This window comes from Vipera ursinii (genome assembly GCF_947247035.1).
Source record: "Vipera ursinii genome assembly, chromosome: W".
Taxonomy (NCBI): domain Eukaryota; kingdom Metazoa; phylum Chordata; class Lepidosauria; order Squamata; family Viperidae; genus Vipera; species Vipera ursinii.
The window spans coordinates 5,090,899-5,107,693 of NC_139522.1; the positions used below are offsets into that span (position 1 = coordinate 5,090,899).

The 16,795-nt window shown below is 39.7% G+C and overlaps 1 protein-coding gene across 1 annotated transcript in view; it reads right to left on the reverse strand.

Moving 5' to 3' along the window:
• The window catches only part of LOC310648198 (cyclin-dependent kinase 12-like), a gene marked incomplete at its 3' end in the record, with an annotated part of 189,356 nt that overhangs the window by 134,472 nt on the left and 38,089 nt on the right, over positions 1-16,795 (reverse strand). The window contains exons 3-5 of the mRNA XM_083375947.1: positions 5,679-5,858; positions 2,079-2,218; positions 679-849 (exon numbers count right to left, since the gene is read on the reverse strand). Coding sequence (XP_083232073.1) covers positions 679-849; positions 2,079-2,218; positions 5,679-5,858 — 491 coding nt within the window. The remainder of the gene's footprint in view (positions 1-678; positions 850-2,078; positions 2,219-5,678; positions 5,859-16,795) is intronic.

The following is a 16,795-nucleotide window of genomic DNA, read 5'->3' on the forward strand; positions in this document are numbered from 1 at the left end:
TGCCATAAGTAGGAAAATGTAAGTGCCATAAATTTTGCTCTGGGTAAAAAGGAGGATTAGTATTGAATATTCCCTTAGTATTCATTATCAAGACAGTTGTGTCTGTATATCTCCTTGAATAATTTCCATCCATTGCTTCCTGTCCTGCCTTCAGGTGCTTTGGAGAATAGGTTGACCCCTCACTGATGTCACCCCTAGTCCTCCCCTTTGTTAGACTATACACACCCAATTCCTGCAACCGTTCTTCATATGTTTTAGCCTCCAGTCCCCTAATCATCTTTGTTTCTCTTCTCTGCACTCTTTTCAGAGTCTCAACATCTTTTTTATATTGTGGCGACCAAAATTGGATGCAATATTCCAGGGTATCTAAATTTCTCTTCCTAAGAATAGCAACATTCCTCCCCTTACCTTTTATTAAAGTTAACCCGATTATCCTACATAGCATAGAACTCCTCTCAAAATTTCACAAAAGATCCTCAAGATGAATAGGATGTTTCTTATAAGGTAAGCCTTTGACATTCTGGCAGTTTAGGCAAAATTAAAATATACCTCCTCACAATACATTGTGTATTTTTATGTTCAAAGCATGTTCATTACAGCTAAGAAAACCAGCTGATTTGAAGCACAGGCCATAATCTCACAATTTATTTCTGAACAATTTTCTTTGACAATGACTACCTTTGTCCTTCTTGAAATCCAGTGCATCTTGTTTGTCTGTAACAATTTCCTTCATGTTGACAACACTCTGGTGAATCAACTGTCGAAGGATCTTGATCTCACGGATAGCTGTAATAGGGAAGCCTTCCTTTTCATTGTCCAGCCTTACTTTTTTCAAAGCCACCAATTCACCTGCCAAATATAGATCACAGGAAATATAATAATGAAAGTAATAATGGACAAAATAAACAAGAGAAATGAAAAATATGGTCTTCTTATGCATGTCCCTCTCTGTCAGTTACCTGAGCGGACACTGTCAATACAGGTAGTCTCAAATTTGGACTGGTTGTTTAACAATCAAAGTTACAACAAACTTTTAAAAAGCTACTTACGGCCCATCCTTGAAGTTGTGACTATTGCATACACACCTCACAGTCATGTGATCATACTTCAGGCATTTTGCAACCAGCTCATATTTACGACCTGTTACACCATCCTGCAATCACACAACTGTTTTTCTAGCAAAAAAATGCCCATTTGGAAGAACGGATTTGCTTAATGACCACATGATGTGCTTAACCATGGTGACCCACATTACAACCATTGTAAAAGAGTTGTAAAATTGAATCTGGTCATGTGGTGCCTCAACGTACGATTACAACTGCCAATTTATTATTTATTTTGTATCCCACCTTTATTAATAATTTTTACAAATAACTCAAGGTGACAAACATATCCAATACACCTTCTTCTTCCTATTTTTTCCCACAACAATAACCCTGTGAGATGTGTTGGGCTGAGAGAGAGTGACTAGCCCAAAGTCATCCAGCTGGATCTCACAGTCTCCTGCTTTCTAGCCTTGTGCCTTAACCACTAGACCAGAGATGTCAAACTCACGATGTCACGTGACGTTGTGCAACGTTATCGGGACATTTTTTCCATTGCTGGCAATGGGGTGGGCGCGGCTTCCAGATGACACATCCGGCCCGTGGACCGGCAGTTTGACACCCCTGCACTAGACCAATATGGCTCTCTTATTTCTCAATTGTGGTTGTAAGTTGAGGACTACCTGTACAATAAAATTTTTTGATAAGATCAACACTGGGTGTATCAGAAATATAAAACCTTTCATATTTCAGAACTCTTCTTCATTTCCATACTTGAAATTGATTCAGTAACAGATATTTTGCATCCATTATCATTGAAACCAAGAGGGCAACCATTTTATCTTATTATAGGCAGGTCATTTGTTCCTTTATATAAAGAAGCCATCAGTTATACTTTTTATTTTATAATAAAAGTAATTAAAACAAATACACAGAGAGAGAGCATATATGTCTGTGTGTGTATACACAAATACATACATACACACATACACAAAAACCAGAAAAGGTTAAAAATAGTACACGTTTTATACTCACCTGTATCCTTGTCCTTGGCTTTGTACACTTGCCCATATGTTCCTTCACCAATAATACCAATAATATCAAATTTGTCCACACAGCGCTTTCCCCAATCACTTTCTGTCTGTCTCCTCTCACCATAACGAGAGCAACAGATTCTGGAAGAGATTTTTTTTGGGGGGGGGAATATACACAAGAACTCTTACAATGCAAAATTCTTACTTAAAAATTCTTTCATAAACCTTTTCTGACCTTCCTACTCTGATCTGCATATGTGTATGTATATAAATTGTATATAAGAATTGCTGTTTTACCTAACATATTTATTATAAATATGTTCCACTCTTTTTCTTAGAAGCTCCAAGAAGTTTATACATAGTTTTCCAGGTAGCAGATTACAATACTAAAAGGTACGAAACTGTAAATTCCAGGTTCAGACTAGAAACATGGCTTATCAGGTTTATTAAATAAACCACAATTGGCCAGATTTATACATGATTTATTTTATTTATAAAATTTATTGGCAACCCATCTTACCACAGGGTAACTGTGGTTTTAAATATTAACCACAGTGTACAAACCACAAAATGGCTATGTACACATGTGCTAAATCAAAATAAAAACATCACTGTTTAGCTTAACATCTGAATAATACCACTTCCAAGTTGTCACCAATTTCAGATTTCTTATCCTAGTGTTGTAAGAAATTTGAAGACTTTGACTCAAATGATTTGTTCACGTCTAGTCATGGTTCCCTTTGGTTTCAAGTTACATTATATTTAACACAGTCTTACGAAAATATACATTAAAGATATAAATGTGATGATGAGTTATACTCCTAAAGTATGGAATTTGACATTTTATGAAAAACTGTGGCTTAATTAAGTGTAGGGCTCAACAAAGACATTTCATGTGGATAGATATAAATTTATATTCTTTATGTTAAAGAATAGATTCAAACATGTGGTCTTTATCAATTTTTGAAATGCGCTTATATTCTAAAAATGATATATAATTTTAAGGATTTAATTTTATATCACTATATGAATTTTACTTTTTTGTTTTCTTACATTTTTTTCTTTTTTCTCTCTAGTTTAGTTTAATTACTGCAATATATGTTCTGTGTTATCACTGATACATTTTTGGTTGGTTGGTTTTTAACTTTTCAAAATGTTTATTAATGAAATATAACAATCATTATTTCATCAGCTAGCATCTCTGAATCTAATCATAGACAATAATGGGCCTGGAGGGAGAGGCATATAAGCAATGATAATGTCCATTTACTGAAGCAGGTGAAGATTTCTAATTACTGAAACACTTTAAAAAGGTCACTAAAGTTTTTAGGTAAAGATTTACAAGACTGTAAAATTATGCAAAACATTATTATAATACAAATACTGAAGAGACTTTTGAAGAATGGAATTAGAAAATAGTAGCCACAATATCAACAATCAACAATGTGTCAGTAATCAGATCTGCTTCTCTGTATAGACCAGGGGTCGGCAACCTCGGCTCTTTTATGACTCGTGGACTTCAACTCCCAGAATTCCTGAGCCAGCATAGCTGGCTCAGGAATTCTGGGAGTTGAAGTCCACGAGTCATAAAAGAGCCGAGGTTGCCAACCCCTGGTATAGACTATCTTTAAAAGTTGTTATTGAAGAAATGAGAGGTGTAGAACAAATTTTATCTGACAAAATAGAAATGAGACAAAAGTGGATTTACAACTGACAGGTCAAGGGAATGGCCTAGAAAAGGATGTTTCACTGGATCTACAAAAGAGACAGGCTGAGGTTTTAAAATTTAAAAGGGAAATACAAATGACAAACCAAGAGAGTGACCTGGATAATTTTTTCCTACTGTATTTACAAAAGAGACTTGTTAGAGCCTTGGAAAAATCTGTGTGATGGGACAAAAAAGAAATGAAGAGAAATCAAATCCTATGGCAATATTTTAATGAACTAAAGATTAAGACTGTTAGAAGTAAAAGGAAGGAATATAAAAGTGGCTTATTTGATCAAGGTTAAAACAAGGTATGTTACTTCTGGCAACCCTTTATGGACTTTCTGTTGTTACCAGGATTGAAAAGATGTTATATGGATTCATTTATAGATAAGAGATGGGATATGGGATGAAAACGTAAATATTTGTAACCTTACAGTGGGTGAAGAGTCACTAAATTTATACTTACTGTGGTAAAGGCTAGAAGTCACTTCTTTATATATTTCTTTTTTATATTCTTACTTTTCACTTCTCTTTTTTATTGCATTTTTTCCTTTCTATTCTATTATCTTGCTTTAAGTTTAGTTTGTATTAGATTTTACTATTATAAACTAAATTCTTAATAAAAAATTATATATACTGTATTAAAAATAGAATTCAAAGTTGTTCCCTGTAAAGCAACAGCTGAAAGAATCTTAACTGCATAATTCTATTTTTTTGCTCTGTACAAATGAAGGGTGTTCATTAAACTGTTTTACCTTTAAGGCAGATAAAAGATTAATATACATGTGTATTCATGAAGTCTGAGTTCTCTTCCCCTGATACCTGCATACTGACCAGAACATCCAAATTTTCTGGGCACCTGGACCACGTGTGGGCATTACCACCAAACGGCTGGGGAAAGGGGTGACATGCCTCATCACAAAATGGTTTCTATACGGTGGTTAACAGTGCGTACAGGAGGTCCCCTCCCTTGAATGTTGGCATTTTTTCCTAGACTGGATTCTCACAATACACTAAATGTTAAACTCAGGTAAACGAAATCTAACTGCAATGTTCACATAAAATATACAGCCCATAGTATTCTTAATGATAATGACAGGGTTCCTGAAATACACTAAAATACAAAGTACTCAACTCTATTCTACATCAGCAAAAGTAATGTTCTGAGTATTTTAGTATTGTTTTGAGCTCAAAACAGAGTTTCAAGTTCAAAATGCTTCCAAAATGCTGAAAATCAGCTAGTTTTTCATCCAAACAGGACACTTAGCTTTATTTTCATTTTTCCCTAGGGAGATAGGTATACTTAGAAACAAAGCTCTATACTGTAGCTAAAACCATCTACCATTTTATTTTCAATTATTTCTGAGATGTGAAGCCCGAACACATTAACAGAAATACAGATGGTACTTACATGCTTGATTCTTATTTTATTTTAATTATAGAATATAAACTAAATTAAAACTAAATAGGCATGAAGTCCAACAGATTCCAAGGGAGATGATGTTGGACACACTGGTACCCATGGGTATCAAGCTGAGGATCAAATTTTATCCTCCATGCACTAGGAACAGAATCTGCATTGTGAGTTTCTCTCATTTTCCATTTCTTTCCATTTCAAAATGGGTTGTATTTCAATTGGAAATACAAGTGTTATTTACCAGTATTAATTACATCTAGAGTAATGAGAATAAACAGATACAATAGCCATTCTTATGTCACTGCATAAGATGTAAGGTGATATGGCTAACTATGCTGACTATCCAATTTATTATTCTATCCCAATCCTTAATGTTATTTATTTTTTGTTTATTTATATTTCATGTTTCTAGACTGCCCATCTCCCTCAAGTAAAGTACTCAGAAACAGATCCAATAAAGTATATTTAGTTCTTACTTTGGTCTCTTTCTCAATGACTGCTGAGGCGGTGTGACTGCCTTTGGTTCTGGAGATTCTGGCGGTGAAGGGTCTCCACCAGGAAGCTCTGGGGGGAGTGGGAGGTCTGTAAGCAAGTGTCGTGGTCTCTTCTGTTCTTTGTCTTTCTTTACAGACTTCAGAGGAACAATCTCCTTTGGACTAATGCACCAGAGAAAATTGTTATGAGATATTTAGAGGCCAACCACGGTTCCACAACTCCAAGTTTTCACACACATGGATAATAATTGTTAGTATTATAGGAGCAATACAGCAGCTGCCACAATTACAATGTTACTACTGGAAATCAATCCAGCCAAAGGCTACACCCATGTTAGCATTGAAGTCCAGTACCTGATACACAGCTGAAATCTCAAAATTTGGGGCTTTAGAAAATATATCACTTTTAAAGTGTTGGAAGGGAAAAATAAATTTAAAGAGTACAGTCATTAATTGAACTAATTTAATTTAAATCATATTAATTTTCTCTTGGCCCCACAAGTTTACAAGTACATTCTCCACACCCACACTACTCAAACATCAAGTGCAGTCATTGCTTGAAAGGGACTGTCAACTCCAAGCCAGGTTTGACTACCCCTTTCCCCTTAAAACCAGCTGTCTGTCCCTTATTACTAATATGAATTAGCTAACTTTATTAATGTTGAGTATTGAAAATATTCCCAATGATTTGCTATGGCAGATCACCCCTAGATTACCACCAATACCTAGAAAAGTGTCTATGGGTAAACAACTATACTAACTACAGCTTTGTAAACGAACACTTTAAAAATAACATTCTCTCCATAGATTAGTATTTGTCATCCATTCTTTTACAAGTCCTGGATATTACAATCTACTGCCTTCCCAATTAACAGATACAGAAATAGGACTGTACACTTATTGACATGTGGAAGGTTAGCAATGCAATATCAAGTGATAATGTCCAACTGTACCATTAAAGATGTCACAGAATTCTCATCACTTCATCACTTCACTTTACACACTGTCACTGGCCCCTGCCAAACATGGGATGGTGCAAACACACTTGAGAATTAAGTTATGTTTGCTAGATTTAGAATCAGGAAAATTTCTTTTCCTGGAAATCCAACTGGGTAGAAGTCTTAAAAACAACTGGTAGCAATAATAATTTAATTTCTATACCGCCCTTCTCCCGAAGGACTCAGGGCGGTGTACAGGGCAATAAATACAATAGAAATACAATGTACAAAAGTTAATAAAGAATTAAACATTGTAGCCCAATTACAGTAAAAATAATAAAATCATTATTAAAACACCCCAAACCCATCAGACCAGGCCGGCTTGTTCAAATAAGTAAGTTTTTAGGTCACGGCGCAAGGAGCGAAGGTCAGGAGCCATCCAGAGCTCAACCGGTAAACGGTTCCAAAGGTCTGGCACGCCCACAGAGAACGCCCTCCCCCTGGGGGCCGCCAGTCGACACTCTCTGACCGACGGCACCCTGAGGAGGCCCTCTCTGTGGGAGCGCACTGGACGAAGGGAAGTTGATGCCGGCAGCAGGTGCTCCCGTAAGTAATCTGGACCCATGCCATTTAGGGCTTTATAGGCCATCACCAGCACCTTGAATCTCACCCGGAGGGCAACCGGAAGCCAATGCAGCTCGCGGAGTAGAGGTGTTACATGGGAGTATTGGGAAACCACCACTCGCGCGGCCGCATTCTGCACCAGCTGAAGCCTCCAAGTAGTCCTCAAGGGCAGCCCCATGTAGAGAGCATTGCAGTAGTCTAAACGAGAGGTCACGAGCGCATGAGTGACTGTACGCAAGGCATCTAGGTCCAGATAGGGCCGCAACTGCCGCACCAGGCGAACCTGGGCAAAAGCCCCCCTAGTCACAGCTCCTATATGATCTTCCAAGGAGAGTTGCGAATCTAGGAGGACACCCAAGTTTCGAGCCCTATCTACGGGGGGTAATAACTCACCCCCCATAATTAGAGATGGAGTAATCTGAATTTCCCGAGATGCCGGCACGTACAACCACTCAGTCTTGTCGGGGTTGAGCCGAACCCTGTTCCTCCCCATCCAGACCCGAACCGCCTCCAGGCAACGGGACATCACATCGAGGGGCATCACTGGGGTGGTTTGGGGTAGAGATGAAAAGCTGGGTATCATCAGCATATTGATGATACCCAACCCCAAAACCACGAATGATCTCGCCCAGTGGCTTCATATAGATGTTGAACAGGAGAGGCGAGAGGACCGACCCCTGAGGAACTCCACAAACGAGAGGCCTCGAGGCCGACCTCTGCCCTCCTGCCAATACCGACTGTGAACATCCCAGGAGGTAGGAGAATCACTGCAAGACCGTGCCTCCCACTTCCAACCACCTGAGACGCCGCAGTAAGATACCATGGTTCCTGAAGAATTAAATCTGGCTTGTTTATTGGAAAAAAAGTTATTTGTTCTGCAGACTTCTATTGTACAATTCTCAATATTGTGTTCTATGGGCTGGTAGATGGAATTACCTTCTTTTAGACAGAGGTGCAAGTTGTCTGGGTTCTGTGTCAAATATCAACACAATTACAAAAACAGTAGGGATGCTTAAAACCAAATACTAGAAATTTCACTTATTGCCTCCCCTCTTCCTGATAAGTTTATTACACAACTATTTTTTAAAGTGTCTTTCATCCAGAGGACTTTTGAAGCAAAAAACAAACTATTTTAAGCAATATTTCTACTATAATAATGATAATAATTGCAAAAGGTGGCTTTACTCGGAACAACTTACATCCTGTGATGATATCTATAACACCATCAAACATCCACATCTGCCAATCCCAGGTCCTTGGGAAGGATGCGATAGGTAGATGCCAAATGCCAAATCCAGTCTGAACATCTGGCTGACTGTGTGACAAACCAATAGTAATAACAACAATAACCCCCAGTGAGGCACTACCTTGATGTGGTTGTGGGGCTTGTGTGTTTTGAGGAAGATGAAAGCTATGCCAGAGATTCAACCATACTGGACAGGTCTCACCAGAGGAGTCAGACAAAGAGTGTCTCTCCCACAAAAAATATGGTGAGATGTAAAATATAGAAACCCATATCAGCTTGTTCGTCGCCCAGGTCAACAAGGACCCCACTAGGTGTTGGAGTTCCTGGACATCTGGTGAAAAATGGGCTAAAGGACTCAGGACTGTTGGCTGAGCAACCAGGACCAGCAGCTGCAGAACTACTGGAAGAAAAGGTGTTTACCTGTTCCAAATATACAGAGATAGAAAACAAAGAAATAATGATCTGTTATTACAAATCAAGTCCAACAAAAAGAGGATACTTGAAACAAATGCACCAGTTCTGAATTGAACAACATCCAGAATCAGAAATAACAGAACAGAGGCTAGCAGATCAATGCTGATTTATAATACAAAATAAAGTATTCACAGAAGCAGAATTGGAAGAATTGCAAAGGTCTACCCAGGGCAAAGAAATCAAATCCTTACCAAAAGTAACTCAGACTATACAGGCAAACCAGAGGGAGTCTGCAGTAGAGGAAGCCAGCACAGCTACAGAACTGTTTTAATTGAGAAACCAGGCACCCTCTCCTCTGCCTCAGAAAGAACAAAGCCCTCTAACTAAAGAAGTAGAAGAATTAAAACAAATAACTGAGCATCTAGAACAGCACAAAAACAACAGAATATGGTTGCCTGTGTTGACCAAGACACAGGTAGCACAAGCATTAAAAGATGCCAATGATGTAATATCAAATATAAGCACTGGCTCACTGAAAGAAACAAACCAACTAATCTACAGCATGACTGCAGTGTGACTGAATACCTGGGATGCAAAATCAACAAAGAACAAAAAAAGACAATGCACCACCAAAACGGAAGATCAGGCTGGAAAATAAGATTAGCAAGCTGAGATCAGATGAAAAGTAAGCTAGAATAGATGAAAGAAAAGAAGCTGAAGAACAAGAAGACCGAAGAATACTTAATCAAGAAATACCACCTAGACACAAGGAAGATCAAGAAAGTACTAGAAATAATAAAGCAGCAAATAACAGCTATAGCCAAGATCAGCAGATACAGGTGAAACTCGAAAAATTAGAATATCGTGCAAAAGTTCATTTATTTCAGTAATGCAACTTAAAAGGGGAAACTAATATATGAGATAGACTCATTACATGCAAAGCAAGATAGTTCAAGCTGTGATTTGTCATAATTGTGATGATTATGGCGTACACCTCATGAAAACCCCAAATCCACAATCTCAGAAAATTAGAATATTACACGCAATCAATAAAACAAGGAGTGTACATAGAACAATATCAGACCTCTGAAAAGTATAAGCATGCATATGTACTCAGTACTTGGTTTGGGCCCCTTTTGCAGCAATTACTGCCTCAATGCAGCGTGGCATGGAAGCTATCAGCCTGTGGCACTGCTGAGGTGTTATGGAAGACCAGGATGCTTCAATAGCGGCCTTCAGCTCTTCTGCATTGTTCGGTCTCATGTCTCTCATCTTTCTCTTGGCAATGCCCCATAGATTCTCTATGGGGTTCAGGTCAGGGGGGGTTTGCTGGCCAATCAAGCACAGTAATCCCACAGTCATTGAACCAGGTTTTGGTGCTTTTGGCAGTGTGGGCAGGTGCCAAGTGCTGCTGGAAAATGAAGTCAGCATCCCCATAAAGCTCATCTGCGGAAGGAAGCATGAAGTGCTCCAAAATCTCCTGGTAGATGGCTGCATTGACCCTGGACTTAATGAAGCACAGTGGACCAACACCAGCAGATGACATGGCTCCCCAAATCAACACAGACTGTGGAAACTTCACACTGGACTTCAAGCACCTTGCAGTGTGCATCTCCATTCTTCCTCCAGACTCTGGGTCCTTGGTTTCCAAATGAGATGCAAAAGTTGGCTCTCATCAGAAAAGAGGACTTTGGACCACTGAGCAACAGACCAGGTCTGTTTTTCTTTAGCCCAGGTAAGACGCTTCTGGCGTTGTTTGTTGTTCAGGAGCGGCTTGACAAGAGGAATACGACATTTGAAGCCCATGTCCAGGATCCGTCTGTGTGTGGTGGCTCTTGATGCACTGACTCCCTCAGTCCACTCCTTGTGAAAGTCACCAACACTTTTGAATGGCCTTTTCCTGACAATCCTCTCCAGGCTGCGGTCATCCCTGCTGCTTGTGCACCTTTTTCTTCCACACTTTTCCCTTCCACATAACTTTCTATTAGTGTGCTTTGATACAGCAACATCCAACTTCTTTTGCAATTACCTTTTGAGGCTTTCCCTCCTTATAGAGGGTGTCAATGATGGTTTTCTGCACAACTGTCAGGTCAGCAGTCTTCCCCATGATTGTGATTCCTACTGAACCAGACTGAGAGACCATTTAAAGGCTCAGGAACCCTTTGCAGGTGTTATGGCTTAATTAGCTGATTAGAGTGGGACACTTTGAGCCTAGAATATTGCACCTTTTCACAATATTCTAATTTTCTGAGATTGTGGATTTGGGTTTTCATGAGCTGTAAGCCATAATCATCACAATTATGACAAATCACGGCTTGAACTATCTTGCTTTGCATGTAATGAGTCTATCTCATATATTAGTTTCCCCTTTTAAGTTGCGTTACTGAAATAAATGAACTTTTGCACGATATTCTAATTTTTTGAGTTTCACCTGTACAAAGCTTGAATTGCAAATTATAGGCAGAATCTCCAATTTCAATCAAATCAGAAATGTTTCTACCGATCCATCAAGGGAGAGACTGCAGTGAATCAGTCAGCACCTGACAAGGAAGAAACAATACAGTTTTAGGCGCAGATATGGGATAACCCAAAGAAATACAACAAGAACACAGCTTGATTAAAGGAGGTGGTTAAAAATAAAAAAGAAGATGCAATGAAACAACTTGTAATAACTGCAGAAATGGTGGAGAAGAGGGCAAGGAAGATCAAGAATTGGTCAGCACCAAGTGAAGATGAATTGTATGGATTTTGGTTGAAACATCTGACTGGTCTATACCGACTTGTTGCCAAGCAGTTTAAGAACATACAGCAAGGAGGTGAAACTGAAGAGTGGCTAAGGTAAGGTAAGGTGCGTGCTAGTCGTTTCCGACTCTAGGGGCCGGTGTTCATCTCCGTTTCAAAGCCGAAGAGCCAGCGCTTGTCCGAGGACGTCTCCGTGGTCATGTGGCCAGCGTGACTAGACGCCAAAGGTGCACGGAACGCTGTTACCTTCCCACCATAGTGGTCCCTATTTTTCTACTTGCATGTTTACGTGCTTTCGAACTGCTAGGTGGGCAGAAACTGGGACGAGTAACAGGTGCTCACTCTGTTACGCGGCACTCGGGATTCGACCCGCCAAACTGCCGACCTTCTGATTGACAAGCTCAGCATCCTAACCCACTGAACCACCGCGTCCCTCAGGAAGAGTGGCTACCATCTGGCAAAACCTACCTGATAATGAAAAATTCAGCAAAAGGGGCAGCACCAGGCAACTACAGGCCAATTACCTGCTTACCAACAACTTTCAAATTGTTGAAACATCAAAAGCTTTATGCAAAGATCAATTGCACAATGGAAGAGACTGATGAATGGTGATAGACTCGGAGAGGTTAAAAGAGGAATCTTTCAAGAAGAGTCACTTTCACCACAACTGTTTCTCACTGCACTGATTCCTGTCAACAATACTGAATAACTCAGACCATGGCTCTCAAACATCAAAAACATCTGCCAAACTATTCCACCTCCTTTACATGGACGATCTGAAGCTGTGTGGAAAAACACCATATGAAATAGAACTGCTGCTCAACACTGTCCGTATATACAGCCAAGATATTGCAATGGAGTTGTGGACTGAACAAATGTACCATGTGTTGTTGTTAGCTGCGAAGTCGTGTCCGACTCATCGCGACCCTATGGACAACATTCCTCCAGGCCTTCCTGTCTTCTACCATCTTCTGGAGTCCATTTAAGCTCATGCCTACTGCTTCAGTGACTCCATGCAGCCACCTCATTCTCTGTCGTCCCCTTCTTCTATTGCCCTCAATCTTTCCCAGCATTAGGCTCTTCTCCAGTGAGTCCTTTCTTCTCATTAGGTGGCCAAAGTATTTGAGTTTTAGCTTCAGGATCTGGCCTTCTAAAGAGCAGTCAGGATTGATCTCCTCTAGGACTGACCGGTTTGATCGCCTTGCAGTCCAAGGGACTCGCAGCAGTCTTCTCCAGCACCATAGTTCAAAGGCCTCAATTCTTTGGCGCTCAGCCTTTCTTATGGTCCAACTTTCACTGCCATACATTGCAACTGGGAAGACCATAGCCTTGACTATACGCACTTTTGTTGACAGGGTGATGTCTCTGCTTTTTAGTGTGCTGTCTAGATTTGCCATGGCTTTCCTTCCCAGGAGCGTCTTTTAATTTCTTGGCTACAGTCCCCATCTGCAGTGATCTTGGAGCCCAGGAAAACAAAATCTGTCACTACCTCCATTTCTTCCCCATCTATTTGCCAGGAATTGAGAGGGCCGGATGCCATGATCTTGGTTTTCTTAATGTTAAGTTTCAACCCAAGTTTTGCACTCTCCTTCTTCACCCGCAACAAGAGGCTCTTTAGTTCCTCTTCACTTTCTGCCATTATAGTGGTATCATCTGCATATCTTAGGTTGTTAATATTTCTCCCAGCAATCTTAATTCCAACTTTTGATTCATCTAGCCCTGCTTTTCTCATGATGTGCTCTGCATATAAGTTAAACAGGCAGGGCGACAGTATACAGCATTGCCGGACTCCTTTCCCAATTTTGAACCAATCAGTGGTTCCGTGTCCCGTTCTCACTGTTGCTTCTTGACCCTCATATAGGTTTCTCAAGAGACAAATAAGATGGTCTGGTACTCCCATCTCTTTAAGAACTTGCCACAGTTTGTTATGATCCACACAATCAAAGGCTTTAGCATAGTCAATGAAGCAGAAGTAGATGTTTTTCTGGAACTCCCTAGCTTTCTCCATGATCCAGCGTATGTTAGCAATTTGATCTCTAGTTCCTCTGCCTCTTCAAAATCCTGCCTGTACTTCTGGTAGTTCTCGATCCACATACTGCTGAAGTCTAGCTTGTAGGATTTTAAGCATGACTTTACTAGCATGAGAAATGAGTGCAATGGTGCGATAGTTTGAACATTCTTTGGCACTGCCTTTCTTTGGAATTGGAATGTAAACTGATCTTTTCCAATCCTGTGGCCACTGTTGAGTTTTCCAAATTTGCTGGCAAATTGAGTGTAGCACTTTTACTGCACTGTCTTTTAAGATTTTGAATAGCTCAGCTGGAATACTGTCACCTCCACTAGCTTTGTTGTTGCTCAGCTTTTCTAAGGCCCACTTCACTTCACATTCTAGGATGTCTGGCTCGAGGTCAGTGACCACCTCATTGTGATTATCTGGGACGTTAAGCTCATTCTTGTATAGTTCTTCTGTGTAATTTTGCCACCTCTTCTTAATCTCTTCTGCCTCTGTTAGGTCCCTGCCATTTTGGTCCTTTATCATGCCCATTTTTGCATGGAATGTTCCCTTCATCTCTCCAATTTTCTTGAAAAGATCTCTGGTCCTCCCTATTCTATTGTTTTCTTCTATTTCTTTGCACTGTTCATTTAAGAAGGCATTCTTATCTCTTCTAGCTATTCTCTGGAATTCTGCATTCAATTGGGCATATCTATGTTTTTCTCCCTTGCCTTTCGCTTTCCTCCTTTCCTCAGCTATTTGCAAAGCTTCCTCAGACAGCCATTTTCCTTTCTTGCATTTCTTTTTCTTTGGGATGGTTTTGGTTGCTACCTGTTGTACAATGTTGCGAACCTCTGTCCATAGTTCTTCAGGCACTCTGTCTATCAGATCTAATTCCTTAAATCTATTTGTCACCTCTACTGTATATTCAACAGGGATATGATTTAATTCATACCTGAGTGGCCTAGTGCTTTTCCCTACTTTCTTCAGTTTAAGCCTAAACTTTGCAACAAGAAGCTCATGGTCTGAGCCACAGTCAGCTCCTGGTCTTGTTTTTACCGACTGTATAGAGCTTCTCCATCTTTGGCTGCAGAGCATATAGTCAATCTGATTTCTGTGTTGACCCTCTGGTGATGTCCATGTGTAGAGCCGTCTCTTGGGTTGTTGGAAAAGTGTGTTTGCTATGACCATCGTATTCTCTAGACAAAATTCTATCAGCCTGTGCCCTGCTTCATTTTGTACTCCAAGGCCAAACTTGCCTGTTATTCCAGTTATCTTTTGGCTTCCTACTTTAGCATTCCAATCCCCCATGATGATAAGGACATCATTTTTTGGTGTTACTTCTTTTTTTTTTTTTTTTTTTTATTGAAAAGTTTTATAAAATACAATTTTCCTTTAAAAAAACCCCCCTTCCCCCTCCCTCCTCCCCTCCCTACCTCCCCCCTATCTCCCCCCCTCCCCCTCCCCCTCCTCCCTCCCCTACCTCCCCCCCTCCACTTCCCCTCCTCCCCCCTCCCCCCCCCCGACTTCCCAGAGCAAAATACAAGGTATATATCTAAAAGGCAATCATAAACAATCATATACTAACAATTATAAACTCTAAAATCCATCACTCTCTAGCTTGTATATAGTAAACCAATCCTTAATAATACTAAATATATATAAAAAACTAAAATAAAAGAAAACTAGCATCATTCCCATCTATGTTCTTCCACAATTCACTATTACCTTAACATATTCTCATTTGCACATTAATAAATAGTTCTTACACAAATTAACCCACATTAACCCACAAAACTTTCTTCCTCTTCCTCTGTAGTAAGTTGTCCATTAATTCCAAATTAAAAAAAAAAAAATCTATTACCATACATAGCATCCCAAAACTTTTTTTTTTTTTTTTTTAAAAAAACACAACTACCACTTAACTATAAATATTTTGTGGAAGTTCCATAGATTTCTACTGGTCTTATTTTTTTTCCTTTTTTGAGCGTTTTAAGGCAGCACGCGTCACCCTCTGTTCTCTAAGATCATCCAAAAGAGTTGCAGCTTGAACTCCTCCTGTACCCTTCTCGTCTATCTGTGCATCTTCATCCTCTTGATGTTCTCCTTCTCCAGATCCCTCTGCAGCTTCCAGAAGTGTTGATGGGGTTACTTTCAAGACATTATTATAAAAATCATGCGCTTGCTTCACATTACTCAAACAGTACCTTTTGCCATCATACATGAAGCTCAACCCAGCTGGGATCTCCCATCTGAACCTTATATCTCTTTGCTTGAGCTCTTGCACAAGAAATATAAAATCCTTCCTTCTCTTTAAAATCTTTGGAGGAATTTCTTTTAGAACCAAAACTTGTTGACCAGCAATCACAACTTTGGTATCGTAGGCAGCTTGTATAACTTCATCTCTAATTTCCCTTTTTACAAAATAAACCACCACATCTCTAGGCAACTTTCTCTGTTTAGCAATCCACGAATTCACACGAAACACTTTGTCCATACCTTGTTTTAATTCAGATGCTGGATGGTTCAATACTCCCTCAAAAGCCTCAGAAACCAGCTGCTTTAAATCTTCCTTAATATTCTCTTTTAGGCCTCTAATTCTCACAGCAAACTGCATCTGGTAAAATTGGGCCAAGCTCTGTTCACTGTCGATTTTGTCTTTTAAATCTTCAATTTCCAATACTTTTGCTTCTAATAAAGCATTCTTTTGAATCAAATCTTGCACTTGATCATCCAGCACCTCCACACATTTAGCAACTTTTTGCACTGAGGACAAAATGTCTACCTTCATTTCTCTAAGTTTCTGTTCCATCCTTTCTTCCATTCTCTGCTCCAATTTCTCCAATTTCTCCTCCATCTGTAGAAATTTAACACCCATTGACTCCAAAATTAACTGGGTATGTTTTTCAAGATCCTTCGATGTCAATACATCAGGAGAATGCAACGCCTGCAGCAATGATTGTTGTTGCACCGGAGAATTTCCAGCACTCCGAAAAGTTCTAGGGGGAGGTTTAGCCGCCATCTTTTACTTACAATTGTGACGCACTTTCACTTTAAGTTTTAAGCAAAGTCCATCAAGCTTGAGAGTAAAATAAAATCTTCTTCATCTCTTCATCTTTCCCTCTTGTACTGCTCTGCCTGC